The sequence below is a fragment of the Pelobates fuscus genome, chromosome 4 (genome assembly GCF_036172605.1).
Source record: "Pelobates fuscus isolate aPelFus1 chromosome 4, aPelFus1.pri, whole genome shotgun sequence".
NCBI classification, from domain to species: domain Eukaryota; kingdom Metazoa; phylum Chordata; class Amphibia; order Anura; family Pelobatidae; genus Pelobates; species Pelobates fuscus.
The window spans coordinates 56896419-56920759 of NC_086320.1; the positions used below are offsets into that span (position 1 = coordinate 56896419).

General features: G+C 38.6%; 1 protein-coding gene across 1 annotated transcript in view; it reads right to left on the minus strand.

Annotated features, from left to right (window-relative positions):
- VPS13B (vacuolar protein sorting 13 homolog B) overlaps positions 1-24341 on the minus strand; it is an 843188-nt gene that overhangs the window by 183659 nt on the left and 635188 nt on the right. Inside the window, exons 35-36 of the mRNA XM_063451210.1 lie at positions 14453-14590; positions 1656-2051 (exon numbers count right to left, since the gene is read on the minus strand). Of these exons, the coding sequence (XP_063307280.1) occupies positions 1656-2051; positions 14453-14590 (534 nt within the window). The remainder of the gene's footprint in view (positions 1-1655; positions 2052-14452; positions 14591-24341) is intronic.

Here is a 24341-nt window from a genome sequence, read left to right on the forward strand (position 1 = left end):
GTTCCGACTATTTCTCCTCTTCATTTGCAAGGTTTGCCCTGGATTCGCCTTGTCTGAATTAAATCATGATGTAATCTGCAATATCATTCGTATATATTTAAAATAAAATGGAGCATCTCATGGAAAAGTTTAACATAGGTTATAAGTGATTTTCATCTTTTTATTCACATTCCAGAGTGGTAGTTCTTGCTCTGACAAATAAGCATTGGGTGGGCAAGTATGTGTACAGGGTCTGCCATTATTTCCATATAAAATACAGAGTATATTGTTCTAGTTAATATGCATGCTTCCCTCCACTCATATTCATGTAGGAAGTATGACTAATGCTCTTCCCCATGCATTACAGACAGGCGTATGGTCGCCTCCGTTGCAGATGTGCCTTTCACACCTTTCAGATACTTCCCTCTGGTGTTAGGACCTCAATTACAAGTCCTTCCTGGGTGACTTCCTATCCCACTTGAACTAAATTGTGTATTCAAATGTCTGCACGTGCCCACCTAAAATCCCCCAATGCTGGTGCACAATTCCCCTCCAGTTTTTGTGCTCCTTTGTCAGGAAGCGGTCATGGTTGACTGGTTGTCCAGTGATTGGGTGTATATAATCACATGTAATCCTGAATGGAAGTGAGATGCTTGAAGGAATAGTGAGATTTCAATTCAGGCAGTTCAGATTGTGTAGGCTACACTGTATAACACCCAAAGACACCTGAGACTAACTTAGGAATCTGCTCCTTATTACTCGGGACACCTCAAGTGCATTGAATTATTTTACATAGACAAGTGAGACTGTGAGACAGTTTTCATGTCATTCACATTTATTTGCTTTTTGTATCATGTATCCCTTTTATGTGCACTGTTTTCTGGAGTTGATTGTTGACAAACCTAAGATCTAATCCTGTAATTCTGAGATTGGTGTGTTACCCTGCAGGTGTGAAGGTTAACCTGCAGTTGCTCAGGAGTCTGTAGGGGTGAAAGCTATCTGGGGTAGTGGGAAGTAAGTCTTGTATACTAGAGGGGTATACCAGTTTTGGGGGTTGGCCATTATGGCAAAGCACTGACTGTTAAGACAGTTGTAGGCTACAACAGAGCAGTGCTTTAAGGGGGTACCTCATTGTGGGCAAGGCTTTGTGGCTGGTAGCCATTCACATTATAAAATACAGATTAAGGAACAGCGTAAACTCAAAAACAAATACAATTTTAAATCTTACAAGGCTACTTAAAAACACAGATCATGGCAAACGTGTGGGACTTTGGTTACACCATATGGCCATATGCTAAGCCCACCACTATGTCACAGTACCCTGATACTGATGGGTCCTACACTAATTTTACCATAGATGTTACCAAATCCCTATATTTGGTTGCTATGATAGACAATTTTAAATAGCCTTATAAGATTTAAATCAATATTTTTTTGGTGTGAGCACTGTTCCTTAACCCCTTAAGGACCAAACTTCTGAAATAAAAGGGAATCATGACATGTCACACATGTCATGTGTCCTTAAGGGGTTAAACTGTATTTTGGTTGGTACAGGAGCACCACTGCTGAAAAATGCATGTTCTGGGTGTACATCACATCACATTTGCTTTTATAGTTTTAGCCCAAACATTCATGTTACTATGATAAAGAAAAAGGAATGTAAAATATTCACGTACCTGTTGCTTTGTTTCCGGTTTGGATAGCAAGAGATCCCTGAAGATTTGAGAATGATGTCAAGATGCATGGATTATTAGGGTGTGGAACAGTCTCCAGAGACAATACCACTTGCGTAGTTTGGAAAGAGATCTTCTGGAAACAGGATACTGATAACCAAGGATCCTCCTGAGCAGAAGAGTTTTTAACGGTCTCTTTACTTACAGAAGTACCAGTCTCTTTCTTCATTCCAGGCTTAGGTTTTGAGAATTCTTCCATACTGACCGAAGGAATGTCCTCTGCTCGAGTATCGTTGCTGCTTTTACTAAATATCTTCTCTATGAAATGGTTTATCTGATCCAACTTGACAAAACTCAGGTTGACTTTTAATGGCCTTGATATTTCTATATTGACATCAGCTGATAAAATGTAAGAAAAAACAAACACTCTATATTAATTCCTTCATTTTTTATATCTAATTCCTTCACAAATTCTATGAACATCATAATAGCAATGCTACAGGACACATAGGAATAGAATATGCACCGATTTGTTATTTTATACTCAAATCCAGCAGGCCTGGTGTGGCATACTTCACATTTGCATAATGATCACTATTAACATTACATTTCAAAATAAAAATAAACAATAATAATTAAAAAACATACAACAATAACCCTCTGGGATATAGCCCTATGATGGTTTTATAGATGTATGAAATTATCATATGATGGATGTAGAAACAATCAAAAACAGATCAAATAAATGTCCAAACTTTAGAACACATTTGAGTTTCTCTATCCCAGCTAGGGCAGGTCTATATGATCATTTTTTATTTTCCTTTGTGCTTGTCTCTGTTCTACCTCAAACGCTGTTATTTATCCTTTTGTGTGAGATAGTTCGGTTGGTTAGTGCAGCACCTGTAGTAATTGTTTAGATCTCTGGTTCCAGTCCAGATGCTATTCCCAGCCGGTCCTGTTCAGCTTTTCATTTCTCAGAGGGTGAAAGAGTATTATGCCGGGTGATTTGCTTAATTCTAAGAATGTATACTCTTACATATTTCCTGAGGTAGGAAAAATGTATACAAATAAACTTACAATAGAATATGTCACAACTGCTGCTTAGTGTTTTGCCTTTTTGGATAAATAATTTTTGCTCTCGCTAATAACTTCCTTTCAAGCTCTGCTATATTAAAGGGTTTGCAAATAAAGCTTTTATGTTTAAAAAAAAAAAAAATATTATATTAAACTACAAATACCAAATATAGATAATTATATTAAAGATGAACTGTGACAGCTAACAAAACGTTCGCTATTGGTTGTGCTATTTCTATTTCTACATATATATATAAGCTGTTTAGTTGTGCAAAAATCTCATGTCACAGTTATATATATATATATATATATATATATATATAAAAATCATTTTTTATTTTTTCCTTTTAACATTATATTTGCCATGACTGACATCCTGACAAGAGAATACTGAGAAAGGATAAAAGCTCAAACAGATTGCCCTTTGCTGAGATCCGATCACCATGGATGTGATAAAAGTTGGTTTTGGGCTCAGAGTGCTTCCAAATCCTGATTTGTAGCAGTTCTGAACATATTTTCATACGAGTTGTAAAAAGTGAATTTTTGCAGACCTTGACATCGCTTGCCTTACTGAGAGTACTATATAACAAATGGAATGGAAGGAGTCGAAACACAAAGCAATTTAGAAATAGACATATGAAACAACTGTTAGCAGAAAATGTTCCCTGGGGTAACACTAAGTCACTTAGTGTTACGAAACCAACTTATTTTCCAGACTTTGCGATTATTTAGAAATTACATTCACCTTTCTCACTTGGCATAGACCCATTAATCAGCAATAGGTCTACAAGCCAGATGGGATACAGAAAGGGGGAAAAAAATGGGAAAAAAATGAATAAATAAAGAATCAGGCAGAGCTAAAAATGTAATACAAAATATAAATGTCTTAAAAGAACAAATCTTTTTTTTAATCTTTACATCACTCAGGTCATCAAACAGATATTTTATTAAAGGGACCCTATAGTCACCAGAACCACTACAGCTTAATGTAGTGGTTCTCGTGTCTATAGCACATCCCTAAAAGCTTTTCAGAGAAAAGGCAGTGTTTACTGCCACTCAGATGGCCACAAGAGGTGCTTCCTGGGTCAGTGCCACTGGCGTTCAGCCTCTACACTCCTGCGTCTCCAATGAGGAGATGCTGATTGGCACAGGGTGGCATTTTGCAGCACATGCACAATAGTCTCCTAATGCTTTCCCAAGCTTTTAACTCCCAGAGCATAGGATTGGCTGAGATCATCAAGCATGGAGTAGGAGAAAATGTGAGTAAAATCACCTTTTCAGCATGACCGGAGTAGGGCTAGTGACCTAAATACGTTTGCATTCCTGACACCATCATGTCCCTTTAACTGAAGCATTACAGTTGTTTGAAGATTTTTGTGAAACAAGTAACTACAAAGCAACAAATAATAATAAAAGAGAGCCATAAATAGTACACTTAGCTGTCCTTGGAGCAATCTTATGAAAAGCCTACTATAACATTTTACTCTTTGGATAGCACAGTGTATGGAAATTACATTTTAGAATCTAGAAAATGCCAACATTCCAGAGAGAGAACCTGTATTCCACTGCAGAGTCGAAACCGGTGGTTCTAATGCTTTGATTTGTAGCGTATTGCACCCAAGCAATTGTGTATATCACCAAACAACTAGGTCTTTGTCAGAGGTGGATGTGGCATTGTATTATTTAGTAATGATGTAGTAGCCAGTGATTGCAACGCTCACATTTTGTATGCGAGTACAATTATACAGGCCACTGTGCTAACAAGCACAAATATGTTTATAAAGAGCACTAATGAAAAACTAGCAAGGAGCTGTAACATAATTCAGCAAATGACCCTCAGTTAATTAGAAAAGTCTGCTCTGCAGTCAGTTCCACTTCTCACATGTCAGGACTAGTTAAATCATATTAAGAAAATAAGAAGAAAAAAAATCTTATTCTAAAAGCAAAATCGGTACTCGAGGTGCCAACACTACTTTTATATGTTTAACAGGTTATGACTTAAATACATAGCTGTATTCATTACATATTTTTTATTTTCTATTGTTTAAAAACAAGACAAATACAATTATTATTTTTTTCATTTTGCCTCCTAACCCTGGATTCTCTGTTTCCGCACCAATGTACTCTCTTTCTGTCGCTCCCTAACATGTTGTGATCAATAACATAGATGTAAATGTCATCAGGAAGCACAGCAAAGTTTCTGGTAGTTTTAGTTCAATTAACTGCTTTTATAAATTGAAAAGTAAATTATGAGAACCGGAAAACCTTGTGCAGAGAGCTCCGTCCTCAACAGTCTAATCTTTAAAGTAGGGGTCCTCAAACTGTGGCCCTCCAGATGAACTACAACTCCCATGATTCTCTGGCTATCTATGTAATTCAAAGAATCATGGGAGTTGTAGTTTAGCAACATCCGGAGGGCCACAGTTTGAGGACCACTGCCTTAAAGCATTGGTTAAAATATTAAACATTTCAGTCTCCATATTGCAGGGTTAAATCCAACTCTATGCCTATGGCGTACCTAGTCACTACCGATGAAGTCTTGGCGCTGGAAGGAGGCAAGTGTAAAAAGGGTTCTGAATCCTTTCAAGAGTAGGGATGGTGGGGATCGAGTAAGTTGGGGAAAGGGCACACGTTAGCATTAGGAATACAGGTTTGTATTCCTGACACTATATTGTTCCTTTAAGCAGATGTGTTAATAAACATTACACAATATGTGTTATGTTCTTAATCCAGAGTAAAGTGTGTACGAAAGCTGGCTTACAAAATACAGACACATCATGCAGCAAATATTAAAATAAACATTACAAAGGGAGAAAAAATGCCTTTGGACCTAAGGACAAAATACTCCGTAAACCTACTAAAATGCGATTGTTTTTCTTATATGCTTACTGCATTGATTTATGCAAAATAAAATACAATTATGTAACTTTCAGTGGAATTTGTGAATACGTCTGTTAGATTTACCCTGACAGGGTAAGGCAATAAACGCATACTTTGTAATATAGTTTGGCAAAAATGAGCTTATCGGCATTGATAAACTGAATAATTAAAACTGGGTTAGGGCACTTTTGGGATGTTTTTTTTCCTCTATGGCTTAATTGGGACACTAAAGTCACCCACACGTGGAATGGGTGCAGTGGGGCCCTGCCCTTGTAACCCTACAATGTTAACGGATATCTTTACATAGAAGGGTTAAATCCACCTCTAGTGGCTGTCAGTGTGCGTCCGCTGCACGAAGTAAAAGTCAAGTAAGACAATGTGCCTCAGGTCCCCAATGTTCCTCTATGAGGAGAACGGGATTGGACCTCGGTGGAGTAAGCCATGCCTCCTCTATGGTGTTGCGAAAGGTGCAGAGGTAAGCAACACCGAGCAGGAGCCTCAGCACTGGAAAAAGGTAAGTAGAACCGGGGGGGAGAACACCTGTATATAGCTAGGGACAGGGGCAGTATAGCATCAGAATACAGGTTTTTATTAATCTAATCCAACGCTACAGTGTTACTTTAAGTTTTTATTAACTTCATAAGGGGAAGAAAAAAAAAAAAAAGCATATTATTACATTTAAATTAACATATATCATGTACGGTATATCATTTTCCACTGATAAGCTTTTATGGATTGTCTTTTTTTTTTATTGAGAAATGCTTTAATTAGTACTTTCACTATATCTATAAAATCAATCCATGTTTAATTAAACAGGTATCATTTGGGCATTTTCCACTAATTCTGATTTTGTTTTGTTTTTATGGGCCATTTGCAGTACAAAGGACCCGGATCTCACCTGGTGGTTCCTGGATCTACATGTCCTGATCTGCCTGAGGTTAGAGAGAGTTATGCTTTTTATATTAATTCAGCCTTCACGATGTTTGTTAGCTGCGATAGAGAAAGGTCTACCCAGCTCTTTAGCTGCCTTCTATTGGGAAAGGGACGGAACTGACAGGAATATAGCAACTGCTGCCTGGGAGAGTAACTCTCACCAATGTCAGCCAAACCAAAATCCTCAAGTCTTAGCAGCGACCAGCCTTGGGCTAGCTGTGGCAAGCAACCGGTGGCCCTGCTTTCAATTACGGAGGGCCAGAATGCCGGTGTGAGGCCTGGCTTTGTTCACCTCTTTGCAGAGAATTTTCCTGGGTAAGGAATGGATTTATTGTGGCTCCACACATGGAACGCAGCACCATGTCAGCTGAGGGCAGTGACATATCATATGATTCAAATTAACCTGGTGTGGACTGTTCCACGGCTGCAGCTTGTGTATTATAATGACGACATTTTAAAAACAGTTTGATGGAAAGCAGGACCCGCTAAGTGCAATGGTTCCAATTTGTTTCAACTAATCTATCACCTGCTGGATATATTATTCCAAAGAGTTTCTGGTAGCTGTGCTTTTCCCAGCCTTTTATAGAATGCTAAGCTAAGCTAATGGGTGTAATTGGCCTTTTTTCTTTTAAAAAAAAGCAAAATATCTTTGTGGCAGAAAAAAAAATAATGTGCCATATATTTCTTGACAAATTGCTATGAGGTAACTAATAAAAAAAAAAAAAGAAAAAAGGAAAAATAGGGGGAAACAGGTTTTACGGTCATACAGCCAGCAATTTGTTGAATTTCATTCCATTAGTCAAAGGCACGTTAACACTTTCATTGCTAGAGAGGTGAGTGTGGGAACTTTAACAACAACAAAAAAAAAGATAATTTCTACTCTCAAAGTTTGGAAACTTGGGGTTTGTTAACGAAACAGTAACAAAATAAGAGTGAGTTGACAAATTGCAATATTTATGTCAAAGTGTGATAATGTAAAAAAAAAAAATAGAAAAAATAAAATAAAAAGCATTTTAAGTATTAGAAACTTTATTTTGAAAGCTACTGGACATGTAGAATGTTTCTGCTTCAGAAAATATTACTGTAAAATATACAGGAATTTACTTTCATTGTTATTTTTTTTGTTATTTTTATTCCGGTTTTCTAAAACTCTATTCACTTAAAAGTTTGGGCAACTGGCTTACAAAAGTTTGAATTTGGAATAAAAGAGCTGAGCTGGAAATCTTGTTTTGTTCCATAGGTGCTTTCCAAGAGAGTTTTGGGCCCCAACAAACTGTTTAGCAAATAAACCCCCTACAATTAAGAATAAAAAGGGCGTGATCACGTTAAAGCATTGTCTTTGTTTTTTAAAAGCTGAGACAGGGTTCAATTAGATTTTTCTTCTTGTTTCCCTAAGAAAGTTTTCAAATTGCTTTCCTATCGAGTTTGTGTGTTTATAAAAACACGCTACTTTGGATTTATTTGTAATAATGACTGACAATAATAAACAATTTAATTATACCAAAGAAAAAGACAAAACCTGCTTTCAGTGTTGACGTATGATTAGCAAGTACTAAATTTAATTTTTTAAATGAAATCTATGGTTATACAAGTTTCATGCATGTAATTACTGCACTGGATTTTTTGTTTCTCAGTTTGGGATTATTTCGGTTTTATTATTTATGTGTTTATAAGAGAGATTTGAACAGAATATATTATACAAAACAATACAAAAGCAGAAAGAGATACATTATATGCATCCAATGATGGTGAAATCACCCTGCCTGGAAACAGTTAGTTAAGCTGTTTAATAGCTTGCAGAGTCAGCAATTCACACGGGTAGACAGGCTGTTACTACATCGTTATACACAAACACGCACAAACTGCGTTCTATGCAGGTGTAATAAAAGTGCATTAAAGGGACACTATAGTCACCTGAACAACTTTAGCTTAATGAAGAAGTTTTGGTGTATAGAACATGCCCCTGCAGCCTCACTGCTCAATCATCTGCCATTTAGGAGTTAAATCCCTTTGTTTATGAACCCTAGTCACACCTCCCTGCATGTGACTTGCACAGCCTTCCATAAACACTTCCTGTAAAGAGAGCCCTATTTAGGCTTTCTTTATTGCACGTTCTGTTTAATTAAGATTTTCTTATCCCCTGCTATGTTAATAGTTTGCTAGACCCTGCAAGAGCCTCCTTTATGCGATTAAAGTTCAATTTAGAGATTGAGATACAATTATTTAAGGTAAATTACATCTATTTGAAAGTGAAACCAGTTTTTTTTTCATGCAGGCTCTGTCAATCATAGCCAGGGGAGGTGTGGCTAGGGCTGCATAAACAGAAACAAAGTGATTTAACTCCTAAATGACAGTGAATTGAGCAGTGAAATTGCAGGGGAATGATCTATACACTAAAACTGCTTTATTTAGCTAAAGTAATTTAGGTGACTATAGTGTTCCTTTAAAACTCTCGAGTCTGACCTAAACTATTATGCACCTATCTGGATTCACAATTATAGCAAGTAAAAATGGCCTCTCATGCAGTCGGTGAAATCTTTAGAATGTCCCATTAGTTTTCAATTTCTTTCTTTCTGCATGAGTTGGTATACATTTCCTGCAGTTCTTAATTGTAATAACTTCAAGGGAAATTCCAGATTGAAAGAATGTTGGAATAAATATTCAAGACTTTTCATTTATATCATTACTCCTCCCTCCGCCGCACTGACAGCACTTTCATCTGGCCAAAGAGTTGCAATATGTTCAATACAGTGCACGCAAGTGAATGGGAACCAATAAAGCAGCTCTGTCACTGCGCAGGTTTTGCTTTTAAATTAATGGTTTTCTGTCCATCTATCTCTCCTTGTTTTTATGTTTTTAAAATGCACCATTTTTTTTTTTTAAGTTAAACAAAAGAAAAGCTGGGACTACTTTTCCTCATGGGGCGCGTGAGCTTTTGGCAAAGGGCAGAGCTTAAGCAAAGTTCCATTTTAGTTGCTTAGCTAGTTTACCCACAATCCATCAGTAAAGTCAATCCCACAAAAGGGCAAACTGCAGACACCATGGACAGAGGAGGACAAAATGGAGGCGCCCAGCTATTAAGGCACAAGGAAGAAAAGAGAATAAATTTAAATAAAGGCAAATGGCAAAAAGGAGAGGAGCGTGGGCGGACCCAGAACCACCGCCAGGGACATCGGCAGTGGTCTCAGGTATGTCACTGAACCTGGGATGGGGGGTGGCAACCTGGGATGGGGGGTGGGAGGGAGAGGGGACCTGCAGTGCCATAAAAACTGATTGTTTTCCTGGAACTGGAGAGTCCCTTTAAGATACAAGGGGTAAAAGGAAAGGAATACTGAAAGAGGGGAAAAATAGGCAAAGCCACTTTAAGGCATTTAAAGCACATATAAGAAGGTGTACACTCAAATAAAGAAGCACTGTATATTCAGGTCTGTGATGTCCCACAAGCAGGAGTATAATTTAGTATGAAATTACAAGAGAAATATTTATCCTTAAGTAACTGGTAACATAATTTCTGACAATTTCTTATCTAACCTATCTATCTAGTGTATGTAATCTAATCTATTTAATCCAATCTTATCCACTCATCCGCCAGTGTTCCATCCATCAATCAAAGTCTACGTTTTAGAATTCCTGCGATATCCGTAGCGATGCAATAACTGAAGAATGCCTGAACTGTTTTATGCATGAAATACATTAACGTGTGCAGTAACAAAACCCAGAGAAATAATAAAAGTGGTAGTCCAAGGCTGAGATAAGGATCATTTCCTTGACACTGTGCAATTAACTGCAATTTCAGCATATCTCCAAAAACATATCTTTAATTGTTTCGTAATACTGTGTCAGATAACAAATTACTATTTCAGAACTGTCAAAAGTTCTCAGGACATACATGACCTGTCAATACAAGTTTGGAGAATCTTAAAAAAAAAGAAAAAAAAAAACAACACAACAGTGTCAACACTTTGGGCTGTTTTTTTTTTTTATAATTGGCACACAAATTCCACATATCTCTTAAAATGTAAAAAAGAAAAGATGCATGGGTTACACTATCTGGTATTATGTGGTATTACTGGGTCAACTATGTTGTTAGGAATGCAGTTAAGAAATATACAATAGACTCGAGAGCACTGTGGATCTAAACAGCCCCTAGGTGGCACTGTTGCTTCAGAAAAATCTTGAGCACTCAGAGGCTTTCAAAGATATGACCAGATTTAAACTTCAATCATGTATGGTCTGTTGCAACTTTCTTATTTTAAAGGAAGCAATTTGCAAGCTATGGAGATCATTTTTTACATACCATAGCCCCAGAACAAAAAAATAAAATAAAATAAAAATAAAACACTTTCAACTATTTCAGAAGATGAACAACAGTAGTTTCTACTATTTTACTATTTTTTCCCACTTTCATGTACTTATATTCAACTTTATTTGTAATAGACAAAGTACTGTACAGTGATAAAGTATAAAAAACTATACACTAAATTGAAAAGAGAAGTTTAGGAACGTTCGTGTGCAGTAAAGATAAAAACGTGTTAACCCCTCTCTACCGGGAGAAGAGAATGATTATACTAACCTGAATAGGGTAAAAATGGTTCCTGAATTCTCATGTACACAGAAGAAAGTGTCAATGAATTCTCCTTTACAGAGAAGAAACGGTTCAGAAAAATGTATATTGAAGAAAAAAAAAAAAAAAAAAACCTGACATCTCAAACCACAGCTGTAAACGCAAGATTAGTGAACCCCTTTGTTTGGATGACTTCCCTACTTTGCACAAGAGATGCTGAAAACCTTGTTTTCTCCTTAAATAAGACTTCCTAAGAAAACTATGTAAACATTTCTGTAATTTTCCCCCCATAGAGCAGTTTATGACATTTTTCTTCTTTGTACATTTTTTCCATCCCAAACAGTCCTTAACACATTCTCTTTTTCTGTCTTATTTATTAAATTATTTTTGTTTCTCTGTGTCTCATTTAAGGACAAAACAAGATTCGAAGAAAGGATTTGGAAAAGTCACTGAAAGAAGGAGTCCCGTAAACCTTCGTAATATAGCGGCACTTACCCAGGGAGGTGGTTTCAATATGTTCTAATTTGCTCATTTCATGAATGTATAACAATTGGTGTAAAATCTACCTCTAAAGCTTGTAAGGTACTGTTTTAAAACAATTTGCTACTTTTAAAAATGTCTTATTATTTTTGGTTTTCTTGGCTTCTGGAGGGGGGGGGGGGGGGGGGATTCTAAGTGCCTATTAACCTTGAATTTAAAATATGAAAAAAAGTAAAGCAAAAAAAAATTTTAGGGTAATGCCCACAGTGCTCTATAGCTAAACAAAAGTAAAACTAAAAGAAAATATAACCACATAGTGGCTCCTGTTTTAATCAAAGAAAGGATGGACATCCCACAGATCCTAGGTGGCCTGTGGTTATACCTCATTACTCCCATATACAGTATCTCACAAAAGGGAGTACACCCCTCACATTTTTGTAAATATTTTATTATATCTTTTAATATGACAACACTGAAGAAATGACACTCTGCTACAATGTAAAGTAGTAAGTGTACAGCCTGTATAAATTTGCTGTCCACTCAAAATTACTCAACACACAGCCATTAATGTCTAAACCGTTGGCAACAAAAGTGAGTACACCCCTAAGTGGAAATGTCCAAATTGGGCCCAATTAGCCATTTTCCCTCACAAGTATCATGTGACTCAGTATTATGTGACTTGTAGTGTAAGAAGGTCTCAGGTGTGAATGGAGAGCAGTTGTGTTAAATTTGGTGTTATCGCTCTCACACTCTCTCATACTGGTCACTTGAAGTTCAACACCTCATGGCAAAGAATTGAGGATCTGAAAAAAAAATAATTAGTGCTCTACATAGAGATGGCGTAGGCTATACGAAGGTAAAATATTTACAAAAATGTGAGGGGTGTACTCAATTTTGTGAGATACTGTACATGTACAGTTGTAATCAACATTTTTTTAACTCTCAATGAAAATCAGGTTTATTGTCAAATTTTAGACTTGCAGCTGTTTGCAATGAACAAATCAAACAAAAGCAACTGAAATAGCTCAACACAATGAATGCTTCAAGTGGTTTCCCCAAATCCAACTGAAAAGGCAACTTAACCAGTCTCAAAATTAATCAACCCCCTGAATAGAATTCCTCACAACAAAAGAATTATGCAAAGCAGGTGTAGTCTCAAACACAGTTGATGCACCTAATCAATCAAGGGCTTCATTAGTTGCACTAGGTGTGCTTGAGCTGGAACACTTGAAATACCTGAACTGGTTAGGGATTTGTTGAGTGTCACGTTTGACTGCATGTTAGAAATGGTCCACAAAGTTAAGAAAAGAGACCATTGCCCTTCACAAACAAGGAACATGATACAAAATAGCAAAGGCACTGAATGTCCCGAGACACCATTGGGAGCATAGTTTGCAAGTTAAAAGTTGAAGGAACAGTGGTTACACTACCTGGACGGGGAAGAAAAAGGAAGTGATCAATGGCTGCAACCAGATTTCTGAGAAGGCAGGTTGTGAAAAACCCTTTAGTGACTGCAAAAGACCTGCAGCAATACTTGGTGGCAACAGGCACTATGGTTTCAGTGAGCACAGTAAGTCATGTACTAAATGCAGAAGGTTTCCATGCCAGAACTCCAATACTTACACCACTACTGACCCAAAAGCACAAGAAAAGTAAGCACCAATATGCTCAAAATCATACAAATAAGCCACCAAAGTTTTGGGATTCTGTTCTGTGGAGCAATGAAACAAAACTGGAACTTTTTGGCCCAATGGATTAATGCTATATTTGGAGGAAAAAGAATGAAGCATGCTAAAAAGAACACTATGCCTACAGTTAAAGCATCACTATAGTGTCAGGAAATCAAACCCGTTTTCCTGACACTATAGTGCCCTAAGGGTGCCCCCACCCTCAGGGTCCCCCTCCCTTGGAGCTGAAGGGGTTAAAGGGGTTAAACTTGGAGCTGAAGGGGTTAAAACCGGGTGCTGGTGACCTCTCCTCCCCCGCCGACGCCAGCTCCCGTTGGCGGGGGAGGAGCGCTTGCGCATTCAAACAGTCCATAGGAAAGCATTTCTCAATGCTTTCCCATGGATGTTTTGCACGCTGGATGCAAATTTCGCATCCAGCGTTGCAGATGCGCCTCTAGCAAGACAGCCACTAGAGGCTGGATTAACCCTGCTATGTAAACATAGCAGTTTCTCTGAAACTGCTATGTTTACATCCGAAGGGTTTAAACTTGGGGGACCTGGCACCCAGACCACATGGCGGTGGCTCAGTGATGCTCTGTGGCTTCTTTACATACTCTGGCACTGGAAAACCTGGAGTGTGTGGAAGGCAAGATGGATTCATTTAAGTATCAGGAAATCCTAGGAGAAGATGTCACACCGCCTGTGAGGAAGCTTAAGCTTGGGCTTCATTGGACCTTCCAACAAGACAATGATCCCAAGCATACCTCAAATTCCACCAAGGCTTGGTTGCAGAAGAAGTCTTGGAAAATTCTACACTGGCTATCACAGTCAGCTAACTGGTGGGATTTGAAGAAGGCTGTTGCAGCACGCAAACCCAAGAATATTACTAAACAGGGGGCCATTGTTCATTGTTCCTCAGGAATGCTGCCAGAAACTGGTGACTGGCTATGCATCTCATTTGCAGCAGGTCATCACAGCAAAAGGGTGCTCTACTAAGTACTAAATATGCTTGCCATGAAGGGGTTGAATAATTTTGAGACTGGAGAAGGCATAAGTTGCATTTTCAGTTGAAATTGGGGAAACAACTTGACGTATTCCTTGTGTTGAGCTATTTCAATGGAGTTTGTTCAATAAACCTGATTTTCAATGGAGGTTGAATTTTGATTACAACTGTATATAGTAAATAATTTAGAATATCATACCTGGCCCATTAAGAAAATCTTTGATTTGGAGTGTAAGAAATGGAGGGGGAATTCCGGATCTAGGATTTAGTTCTCCTGCTGCCGTCTGTAGCCAGGTCTTGGAGTAATCAAGACCTTCTGGTAGAGTCTTCCCTGCGTCTGCAAAGAGAAGACAACATGAGGTTTAGCATCTAACGAACCCACACTAGATACTAAATAAAGTATTACTACTGATATTGAGACTCCCACCACGTGTACTAAGTGCCAGGAGTTCTACTACAATACAGTTCACAGATTGGCACCCAGCATTTCTTTATAAATGGTTTGCAGCTGCCCATGGTAAAAGACAGCACAATGCTAGCAATAGTAGGAGACAAACAGGCACTAAATTAGGACACTTCGACTTTTTGATGCTTAAACGTTACATAAGTAAATGGGTACAATTGTTTTTTTCGTTCTTTTGGATTAACAGCATAAAATACTGGGTTTAACCCCTTAGTGACCAGACCATTTTTCAATTTTCTTACCGTTAAGGACCAGGGCTGTTTTTAAATTTCTGCGGTGTTTGTGTTTAGCTGTATTTTCCTCTTACTCATTTACTGTACCCACACATATTATATACCATTTTTCTCGCAATTAAATGTTTTTTCTAAAGATACCATTATTTTCATCATATCATATAATTTACTATAAAAAATTATATAAAATATGATGAAAACATAAAAAAACACACATTTTTAACTTTGACCCCCAAAATCTGTTACGCATCTACAACCTGCCAAAAACACCTGTACTAAAATAGTTTCTAAATTTTTTCCTGAGTTTAGAAATACCCAATGTTAACATGTTCTTAGCTTTTTTTTTTTCTTCAAGTTATAGGGCTATAAGTACAAGTAGGACATTGCTGTTTCAAAATATATATATACATTTAAAATGTATCAATAGTGACATTGTAAAATTATTTGTCATAAATCTCTGAATCACACCATATTTTTTTAAAGTAGACAACCCAGGGTATTCAATATGTCCAGTCTTTTTTAGTAGCCACTTAGTCACAAACACTGGCCAAAGTTAGCATTTAAATTTGTTTGTGTGTTAAAAATGCAAACAATAATTATGAATGCTAACTTTGGCCAGTGTTCGTGACTACTAAAAGAGACTGGACATACCCCATTTGCAATACCTTGGGTTGTCTTCTTTTGCAAATGGTATGTCATCATGGGGGCAACATAACCAATCTGGCAAATAACATACGCTCTCAAAGGCAACATAACCAATCTGGCAAATTTAAACGTGATAAAACAGAAAATCAAGCCTTATATTTGACCCTGTAACTTTCAAAAACACTATACAACATGTACATGGGGGGTTATACTCGGGAGACTTTACTGGACACAAATATTAGTGTTTCAAAACAGTAAAACGTATCACAACAATGATATGACCAGTGAAAGTGCCGTTTGTGTGAGGAAAATGCAAAAAACTTCACTTTCACGGACACTATCATCACTGTGATATGTTTTACCGTTTTTAAACACTAATATTTGTGTTCAGCAAAGTCTCCCAAGTAAAACAGTACCCCCCATGTACAGGCAGGTTTAGGGTGTCATGGAAAGTTTCAGGGTTAAATACAGTGCTAGCAAATTAAATTCTCTGGACTTTCAGCCTGGGTTGTCGGGCAGGTCCCTCAAATTGCAATCAGTAAAATTACTTAATTATGTAAAAATATTACATAAATATGCATGAAGAATTTAAATATATATAAATACATTTATATATTTGAAGTCTACGTGTATATTTATGTAATTATAGATATGGATATATATATATTTCATATTATTTTTAGTTATTTACACCCTGTTCCAAATTATTATGCAAATGATATTTTTCTCATTTACCTAAATAATTGATTTACGTAACAGTCAGCATAATTCTCATGTTATCAACTATTAAGAGTACAATTCAAATTTTATTGAACAAACCTCCTAATGATAACAGTATTTTTTTAAAACATAAAAAACTTACAATGCACTGTTCCAAATTATTACGCACAGTAAGTTTCAAACCACTTTATAGGTTGTAAAGAACTGAAAATTGTCATTTGTTGTGTTTGCAGCATATTTACTGAAATCAAAAGCTATTTCAATCAAACTTATAACAACATTTTAACTTTTGAAACATTTTAACAGGTTGCGTTACATTTTAACATAGGACCCCTTATTTGATAGCAGCTTCACAAGTCTTGCATCTATTGAACTTGTGAGTTTTTGGACAGTTTCTGTTTGAATTTGTTTGCAAGATGTCAGAATAGCCTCCCAGAGCTCCTGTTTGGATATAAACTGACGCCCACTCTCATAGATCTTTTGCTTCAGGATGCTCCAAAAGGTTCTCAATAGGATTGAGGTCAGGGGAGGATGGAGGCCACACCATGACTTTCTCTCCTTTTATCCTCATAGCAGCCATTGATGCAGAGGTATTCTTTGCAGTATGAGATGGTGCATTGTCATGCATGAAGATGATTTTATTACAGAAAGCATAGTTCTTTCTTCTGTACCAGGGAAGAAAGTGGTCAGTCAGAAACTCCACATACTTTGCAGAGGTCATCTTTACACCTTCGGGGACCCTAAAGGGGCCGACCAGCTCTCTTCCTATGATTCCGGACCAAAACATGACTCCACCACCGCCTTGCTGACGTCGCAGCCTTGTTGGAACAGGTTGGCCGTCCACCAACCATCCACTATTCCATCCATCTGGACCATCCAGGGTTGCACGGCACTCATCAGTGAACAGGACTGTTTGAAAATTAGTCTTCATGTATTTTTCTGCCCAAATGCAGCCTTTTCTGCTTGTGAGCATTGGTTAGTGGTGGCCAAATAGAAGGTTTATGCACAGTTGCAAGACTCTGGAGGACTTTACACCTTGATTTCCGTGGGACTCCAGAGGCACCAGCAGCTTCAAATATCTGTTTGCTGCTATGTAATGGTATTTTAGCAGCTGCTCTCTTGATCCGATGCATGGATCTGGCAGAAATCTTCCTCAATGTGCCTTTATCTGCACGAACCCGTCTGTGCTCTGAATCATCCACAAATCTCTTAATAGTGCGATGATCATGCTTAAGTTTTCGTGAAATATCTAATGTTTTCATACCTTGTCCAAGGCATTGAAATATTTCACTCTTTTCGGCAGCAGGGAGATCCTTTTTCTTCCCCATATTGCATGAAAATGGTTCTCTGCTTAATAATGTGGAACACCCTCCTTTAGTAGTTTTTCCTTAAATTGGGCTCACCTGGCAATCTAATGATCACAGGTGTCTGAGATTGTTTAAAGTGATCAAAAGAGCCCTGAGACACAATGCCATCCATGAGTTAAACTGAAAAACAAAATATTTAATCTTTGTGACACTTAAAAAGAATTTGCATAATAATTTGGAACAGAGTGTATATATAAATAGACATATATATCATTTTATTCTAAGTGTATTTATATATTAATATCAAAATACAGTTAGAATAAAATTACATATATTTAATTATTTACTTATTTATATTTTATAATAATATACTATATACCGTATTTATCGGCGTATAACACGCACCGGCGTATAACACGCACCTCATTTTTAGAAAGAAATTCCAGGAAATTTCCCCCCTCCCATAGTATTCCCCCCCTCATCCCATAGTGTTCCCCCCTCATCCCATAGTGTCCCCCCCTTTCCATAGTATTCCCCCCTCCCATAGTATTCTCCCCCCTCCCCTCCCATAGTATTCTTCCCCCTTCCCCTCCCATAGTATTCTTCCCCCCTCCCCTCCCATAGTATTCTTCCCCCCTCCCTCCCATAGTATTTCCCCCCCTCCCCTCCCATAGTATTTCCCCCCTCCCCTCCCATAGTGTACTTTCCTTCCCCTCCCCTCCCATAGTGTACTCCCCCCCCTCCCCTCCCATAGTGTACTCCCCCCCCTCCCCTCCCATAGTGTACTTTCCTCCCCCTCCCCTCCCATAGTGTGCTTTCCTCCCCTCCCATAGTGTACTTTCCTCCCCCTCCCCTCCCATAGTGTACTTTCCTCCCCTCCCATAGTGTACTTTCCTCCCCCTCCCCTCCCATAGTGTACTTTCCTCCCCCTCCCCTCCCCCCTCCCCTCCCCTCCCATAGTGTACTTTCCTCCCCCTCCCCTCCCATAGTGTACTTTCCTCCCCCTCCCCTCCCATAGTGTACTTTCCTCCCCCTCCCCTTCCATAGTGTACTTTCCTCCCCTCCCATAGTGTGCTTTCCTCCCCATCCCCTCCCATAGTGTACTTTCCTCCCCCTCCCCTCCCATAGTGTACTTTCCTCCCCTCCCATAGTGTACTTTCCTCCCCCTCCCCTCCCATAGTGTACTTTCCTCCCCCTCCCCTCCCATAGTGTACTTTCCTCCCCCTCCCCTCCCATAGTGTACTTTCCTCCCCCTCCCCTCCCATAGTGTACTTTCCTCCCCCTCCCCTCCCCCCTCCCCTCCCCTCCCATAGTGTACTTTCCTCCCCCTCCCCTCCCCTCCCATAGTGTACTTTCCTCCCCCTCCCCTCCCATAGTGTACTTTCCTCCCCCTCCCCTTCCATAGTGTACTTTCCTCCCCCTCCCCTCCCATAGTGTACTTTCCTCCCCCTCCCCTCCCATAGTGTACTTTCCTCCCCCTCCCCTCCCATAGTGTACTTTCCTCCTCCTCCCCCTCCCCTCCCCTCCCCTCCCATAGTGTACTTTCCTCCCCTCCCATAGTGTACTTTCCTCCCCCTCCCCTCCCATAGTGTACTTTCCTCCCCCTCCCCCCTCCCCTCCCCTCCCCTCCCATAGTGTACTTTCCTCCCCCTCCCCTCCCCTCCCATAGTGTACTTTCCTCCCCCTCCCCTCCCATAGTGTACTTTCCTCCCCCTCCCCTCCCATAGTGTACTTTCCTCCCCTCCCATAGTGTACTTTCCTCCCCTCCCATAGTGTACTTTCCTCCCCCTCCCCTCCCAAAGTACACTATGGGAGGGGAGGGGGAGGAAAGTACACTATGGGAGGGGAGGAAAGTACACTATGGGAGGGGAGGAAAGTACACTATGGGTTAACACGGAAGAAGGGGCTCAAAGAGATGTTCCAATTTGCTAGTATGATAGCAAATAATCACGCCAGAACTGTTATAGCAGGGCTCGGATTGTACCTACAGCACAGATACCTCGGCCTGGTGTCATGTAAACCCACGGGCAACAGCGTAGAGCTACAATTTAATGATCAGAACTTGTGACTGTGTAGTTTTCAAATATAATTTAAAAAAATAAAATCTGCAATTCAAAGCTTGAGCGTAAGATAAGCTTCCAGTGGAAACATCACAAAGTAAAAGTCTTTTGGAGTTTTAACAAGACTGGCGCCTAAGTGATAATAAACGTAGTAAACAAGAGGGATCATGAGAAGAGGAACATGGCGAGAGTGGAACGGAGGCAGAAAAAGTTTAAACATTTCACCTTTTATAGGAAGAATTACTGAGCGGTGTATAAGATTAAACTGCCTATTTTCCTCAGTATCAGATAGTAAAAAAAAAACACACTCTGTAATAAAATCCGAATTACATTAAATATATTATGTATCCTATTGCATCCTGAAAAAGGTTTTCTAGATTCCTGTGGTTGGATTTTGTAACCATCACTTAGTAAGATTTAACCTGCTATGGCTGTGTATGCCAACATCCCACTTAGCGTTGGGTAAAATGAAACTTCAAAGCCATGGCACCGTTTGCACGGATAAATGTTTAGAAATCTGTAAGTACCTTGCATAAAAATAATTTGGAAAAGACCTTGACTTCTAAAGTCCCTAAAATGAAAGCAAAATACCAAATTACCAGCCTTGTGTATAAATATTTGAATAAAATAAATTAATTTGCCTATAGCTTTTGCTAGCTCGTTGTTTTTTTTGTTTTTGTTTTTTTTTGCATAGAGGTATAATTTGTGCATTATTTATTCTTTTCAGATTTTCTCTATTTATAGGGAATATCTGCCTTCTAGAGGTAATTAATTATGTACTTTAAATCCCCCAACATTAAAAAAAAAAACCAATTGTTTTTGCCCCTGAGAATACAGATTGAGTTACTATTCTGATTAGGGTATGTATAATTGTAAAAAAATGTGCAAATATTTAGTTTCTCCAAACCTGCAATGGTATGCCACAATTTTTTTGAAACTTGAGACAGAATTCACACGACTGTATAACCCTTATATTTATTATAACTATTTATTTTAAACTGTTCCTGTGTGTTGTATTAGATTTGTCTTATGCTTCCAAGCACTACCTAACTATAAGATAAGGCCAGGGACTAATGAAAGTATTTAGAAAATTGGGCCGAATGGTTCTTATCTGCAGTCACGTTCGATGTTGCTATGTTTCTACCTGCTTAGATAGTAGAATATTAATAGATGTGAAGATTATATCAAAATGAAACTGGAAACCATTAAACAAGATTAAAGAAAATGAAGGAGAATATGAACTTATCTGGGGTCGACGATCAGGGTTCACAGAGACCTTTGCGGGAAATTGTAGATGTACTACAAATTGGACTTTTAACTCTGCCAAACAAATGCTTACACTCACTAATACGACTATAAATACATATTCTGAACTAAAGAGCTCTACAGTATGGATTAGAACTGCAAATACTGTAGAGGACAGAGCTGTGAAAGGGCCCTGATGGTCTAAAAAGCTGTGAAAGGGCCCCTTGCCTTAAGAATTGCATGTAATGAGGACAGTTTCCTCACTTTATACCCCAATAATCTTCCCGTGAAGTCATCAATCCTGGGGGCTTTTGGCCAATTTAAAAGCCTCTCACAGAGAAGCATTGAGGATACATGGAACCATGCTCGGCAATCGACACAATCTTCCAAAATCAAGACTGGAATCCAATGCTCCTCTATGAGAAGCAATGGCCACACACACAGTGTGCATCATGAAATAAATTACATAACTGAATCTATTACAGTTTGACAGCCACTAGAGGAACGAGCACTGCTAACAAAACAGTAAAATAAATCAACCAATCAAAAAACAGAAAAGAGGCAATCATTTCCTGCTGAACCTCATACAAGGTCAAAGTATTTGTTTCTCAACCATATAGGGTTTTATTGTGCTATTTTTTTCCCTCCTGTTCACCTTTCTCCCTGGGTTTCCCTTTGTGTCCTGCATCACATGGGCTTTTTTCCTTGCGGTGCCTTGCTTTTATTGTGCTCAGCCGAACACAGCTGAACTGGAGAAAAAAGAAAAAAATGCTGAATTTCCTTTCCAACAAACTAAACTTAACTAGACTTATCAAGAGGGGAGGAGCACAGTATTTTTTATTATAGCAATGTAAGAATAAATCTGCTAAATATTTGTGGTGGTGGTGGGGGGGGGAAGGTTAGGAAATCAATGCAAATGTTTGTGGACTACATTTCCCACAATGCTAAGCTTGGCTCGACTTTGTGAAATGTAGCTCACAAACATGCATTAGACTGCTTTGCCAAGGTAGGTTAGCTATAGCTGGTTTAAGTACTTATCTTATTTATTTTATTTATTTTTTCTTACTCTCCTCAATCTGCAATCCTTTAGAAATACTTATTTATACTGGCGATTATTTAATTGTAGGATTCCTCTTCCAATCTGTAACTCGGTTACACCCTGTTTACGCTGAACATATGGGAATGCTGCATCACTGCCGTATGTGAATTGGGCAATTAAAACCCGCTCTGGAATTTCTGTATCTCTGACTTTATCATGTGAGTCATACAACCCTCATGTGATTTCTAATGATACATTGAAACCAATTGACCATGCCCTTAGACCAGCATATACATATTAAGATCAAACCTCATTCCACAGTGAAGGCTTGCTTTCTGTAACTATATCCAATTAGGGCTCCTAAGCAGAAGACATAGGCTGTGGATGAATTCAGACACTCTCTCTCACACAATATGGTTCTGCAAAAAGAATTTTGCATAAGTGTTTTTTTCCTAGAAAAATCAATTATTATTATTATTATTATACACTTTAATTTCTAATATTTCTTTGCTGCTTGAAACGGTTTAATTCTTTTCAGAAGCACAGCAGCCAATGGTTTATATTCCGAGATCTTTGGTGCATTTTGCCACCTGTATATTGAAGTATCGTCAACCAAAACGTCAAATAAAGATTTGGAAAATCATTTCTGGATTTGTATCACAAGAAAACTCAATCCAAATGATCTTTGCCTAATTCGTTATATTCTCTGTCCCTACGTGTTTATGTTTAGGTGTTCTAAATACATTATTCATGTTTTTCAGCCAGAGAGTTCTTTAATAAATGTAGGAAACATGATAAAAATACACAGGTCCGAATGGCTCCATACCGAATGGTGCAAAATGATCCAGTTGCAAATGGGGCCATTTGGACTGCAAAAGGTGGGCGCTGTTCACACTGTTTAACAATGTCTGGATTTTGAAATTGGATCCAGATTACAAGCGGACCGATCACTGCCTGACTACTGAAATCCTGACATGAATGATTCAAAGCTGGGACTGGATGCTTCAAAATCCAGGCTCGGATTTCAAAGAAATCTGAACTATTTGGCCACTAGCAGCGCTAGCAGTCTGTGGGCAAGTAGTTAAAAAAAATAATCTTGGCAGCGCAAAGGTTAATTATGTGGTGGCTTGCTTGCCAATTGCCACAATAAAAAAAGTTTAAAAAAAATATGAAACCCTATGGGGATCAGTAAGTCCCCATATTATTATCGGTATATCTGCTAACCTTTCAATACTAGCAACTGGTTATCTGCTGAGAGGGCTGCCCAATCACTAGTAAACATTTAGGGGAAAGCTATAAATAGTATAATTAGGGCCCCTCCCTCTGAACCTACCTTAGAGTGAGGAGGGGACATTAGGATGCCCCCCCACTTTCTTTATTAACTAGCTCTAACCCTCCACATGCAGGATGTGTTCAGAGCCACATTTTAGTTAAACCAGTGCTTTGTGAATTCTCCGAATCCTCTACTTTGTGAAATCCTTGTGTAAAATCGGAATGCATTGTTGCAGTTTGACCACACTTGATGCACTTGTTTACAGTCCAGAAGACCTCTCAGCCTATTCTGGCAATGTAAAACTGTATCAACCACTACGTCTGTTGTCATCTTATTGCACTGCATCCTACACGACCATATGGGCGAGAATGCTACATACGATTTGTTGAGTAAATGAATATGAATATATCCACCACCCTTTTACTGGAGCAGAATTTTATCATATTACATGCCAGCCTTTCTCTTGCCCATATTTAATATGTATTCTCCCCTGGAAACCAGTTCCAATTTTTTTTGCCTTGTGAACATAACACCATTTTAGTAGACCTTGCTCGTCACCCTATACTATTATTTTCATTTAACATAGATACTGGTTTTTAGATTGTCAGCTCGTTTGGACCGTTCCCTCTTCACCTACTACTCCCGTATGTCATACGTATTATTTTGTCAGAATGAAATACTTGTTTTTTTCCCCCTCTTGTACAGCGCTGTGGAATATGTTGGCGCTATATACTATTTTTCGTAAGCAGATTCAAACTCCAGAAATGCTTCACATAACAGGAGAAACCTGTTTTTGAATGTGCTTATTGAAGTGCACAGAGATGTTTTGGTAATCCCATTACCTGGTGCATGGCTGGGCAACAGGCAGTTACACAACAATCTTCTAGAATTCCTAAAAGCTCCAAGCAAGAGCAGAACCATTGAGTTAAGCAGTGCTACAGAAGATGTAGTCTCACTCAGTTCTGTGACTGTAACTCCGTGGGACAAACTCATTATTAGCTTTGAAGCTTTTGAAAAGCAGATTAAAGAGCAAAGGCATGGGGAAAGAAGAACGGTTTTGTTTCTCCTATGGTATGGTGATATTGGGAACTGCTTCCATAATG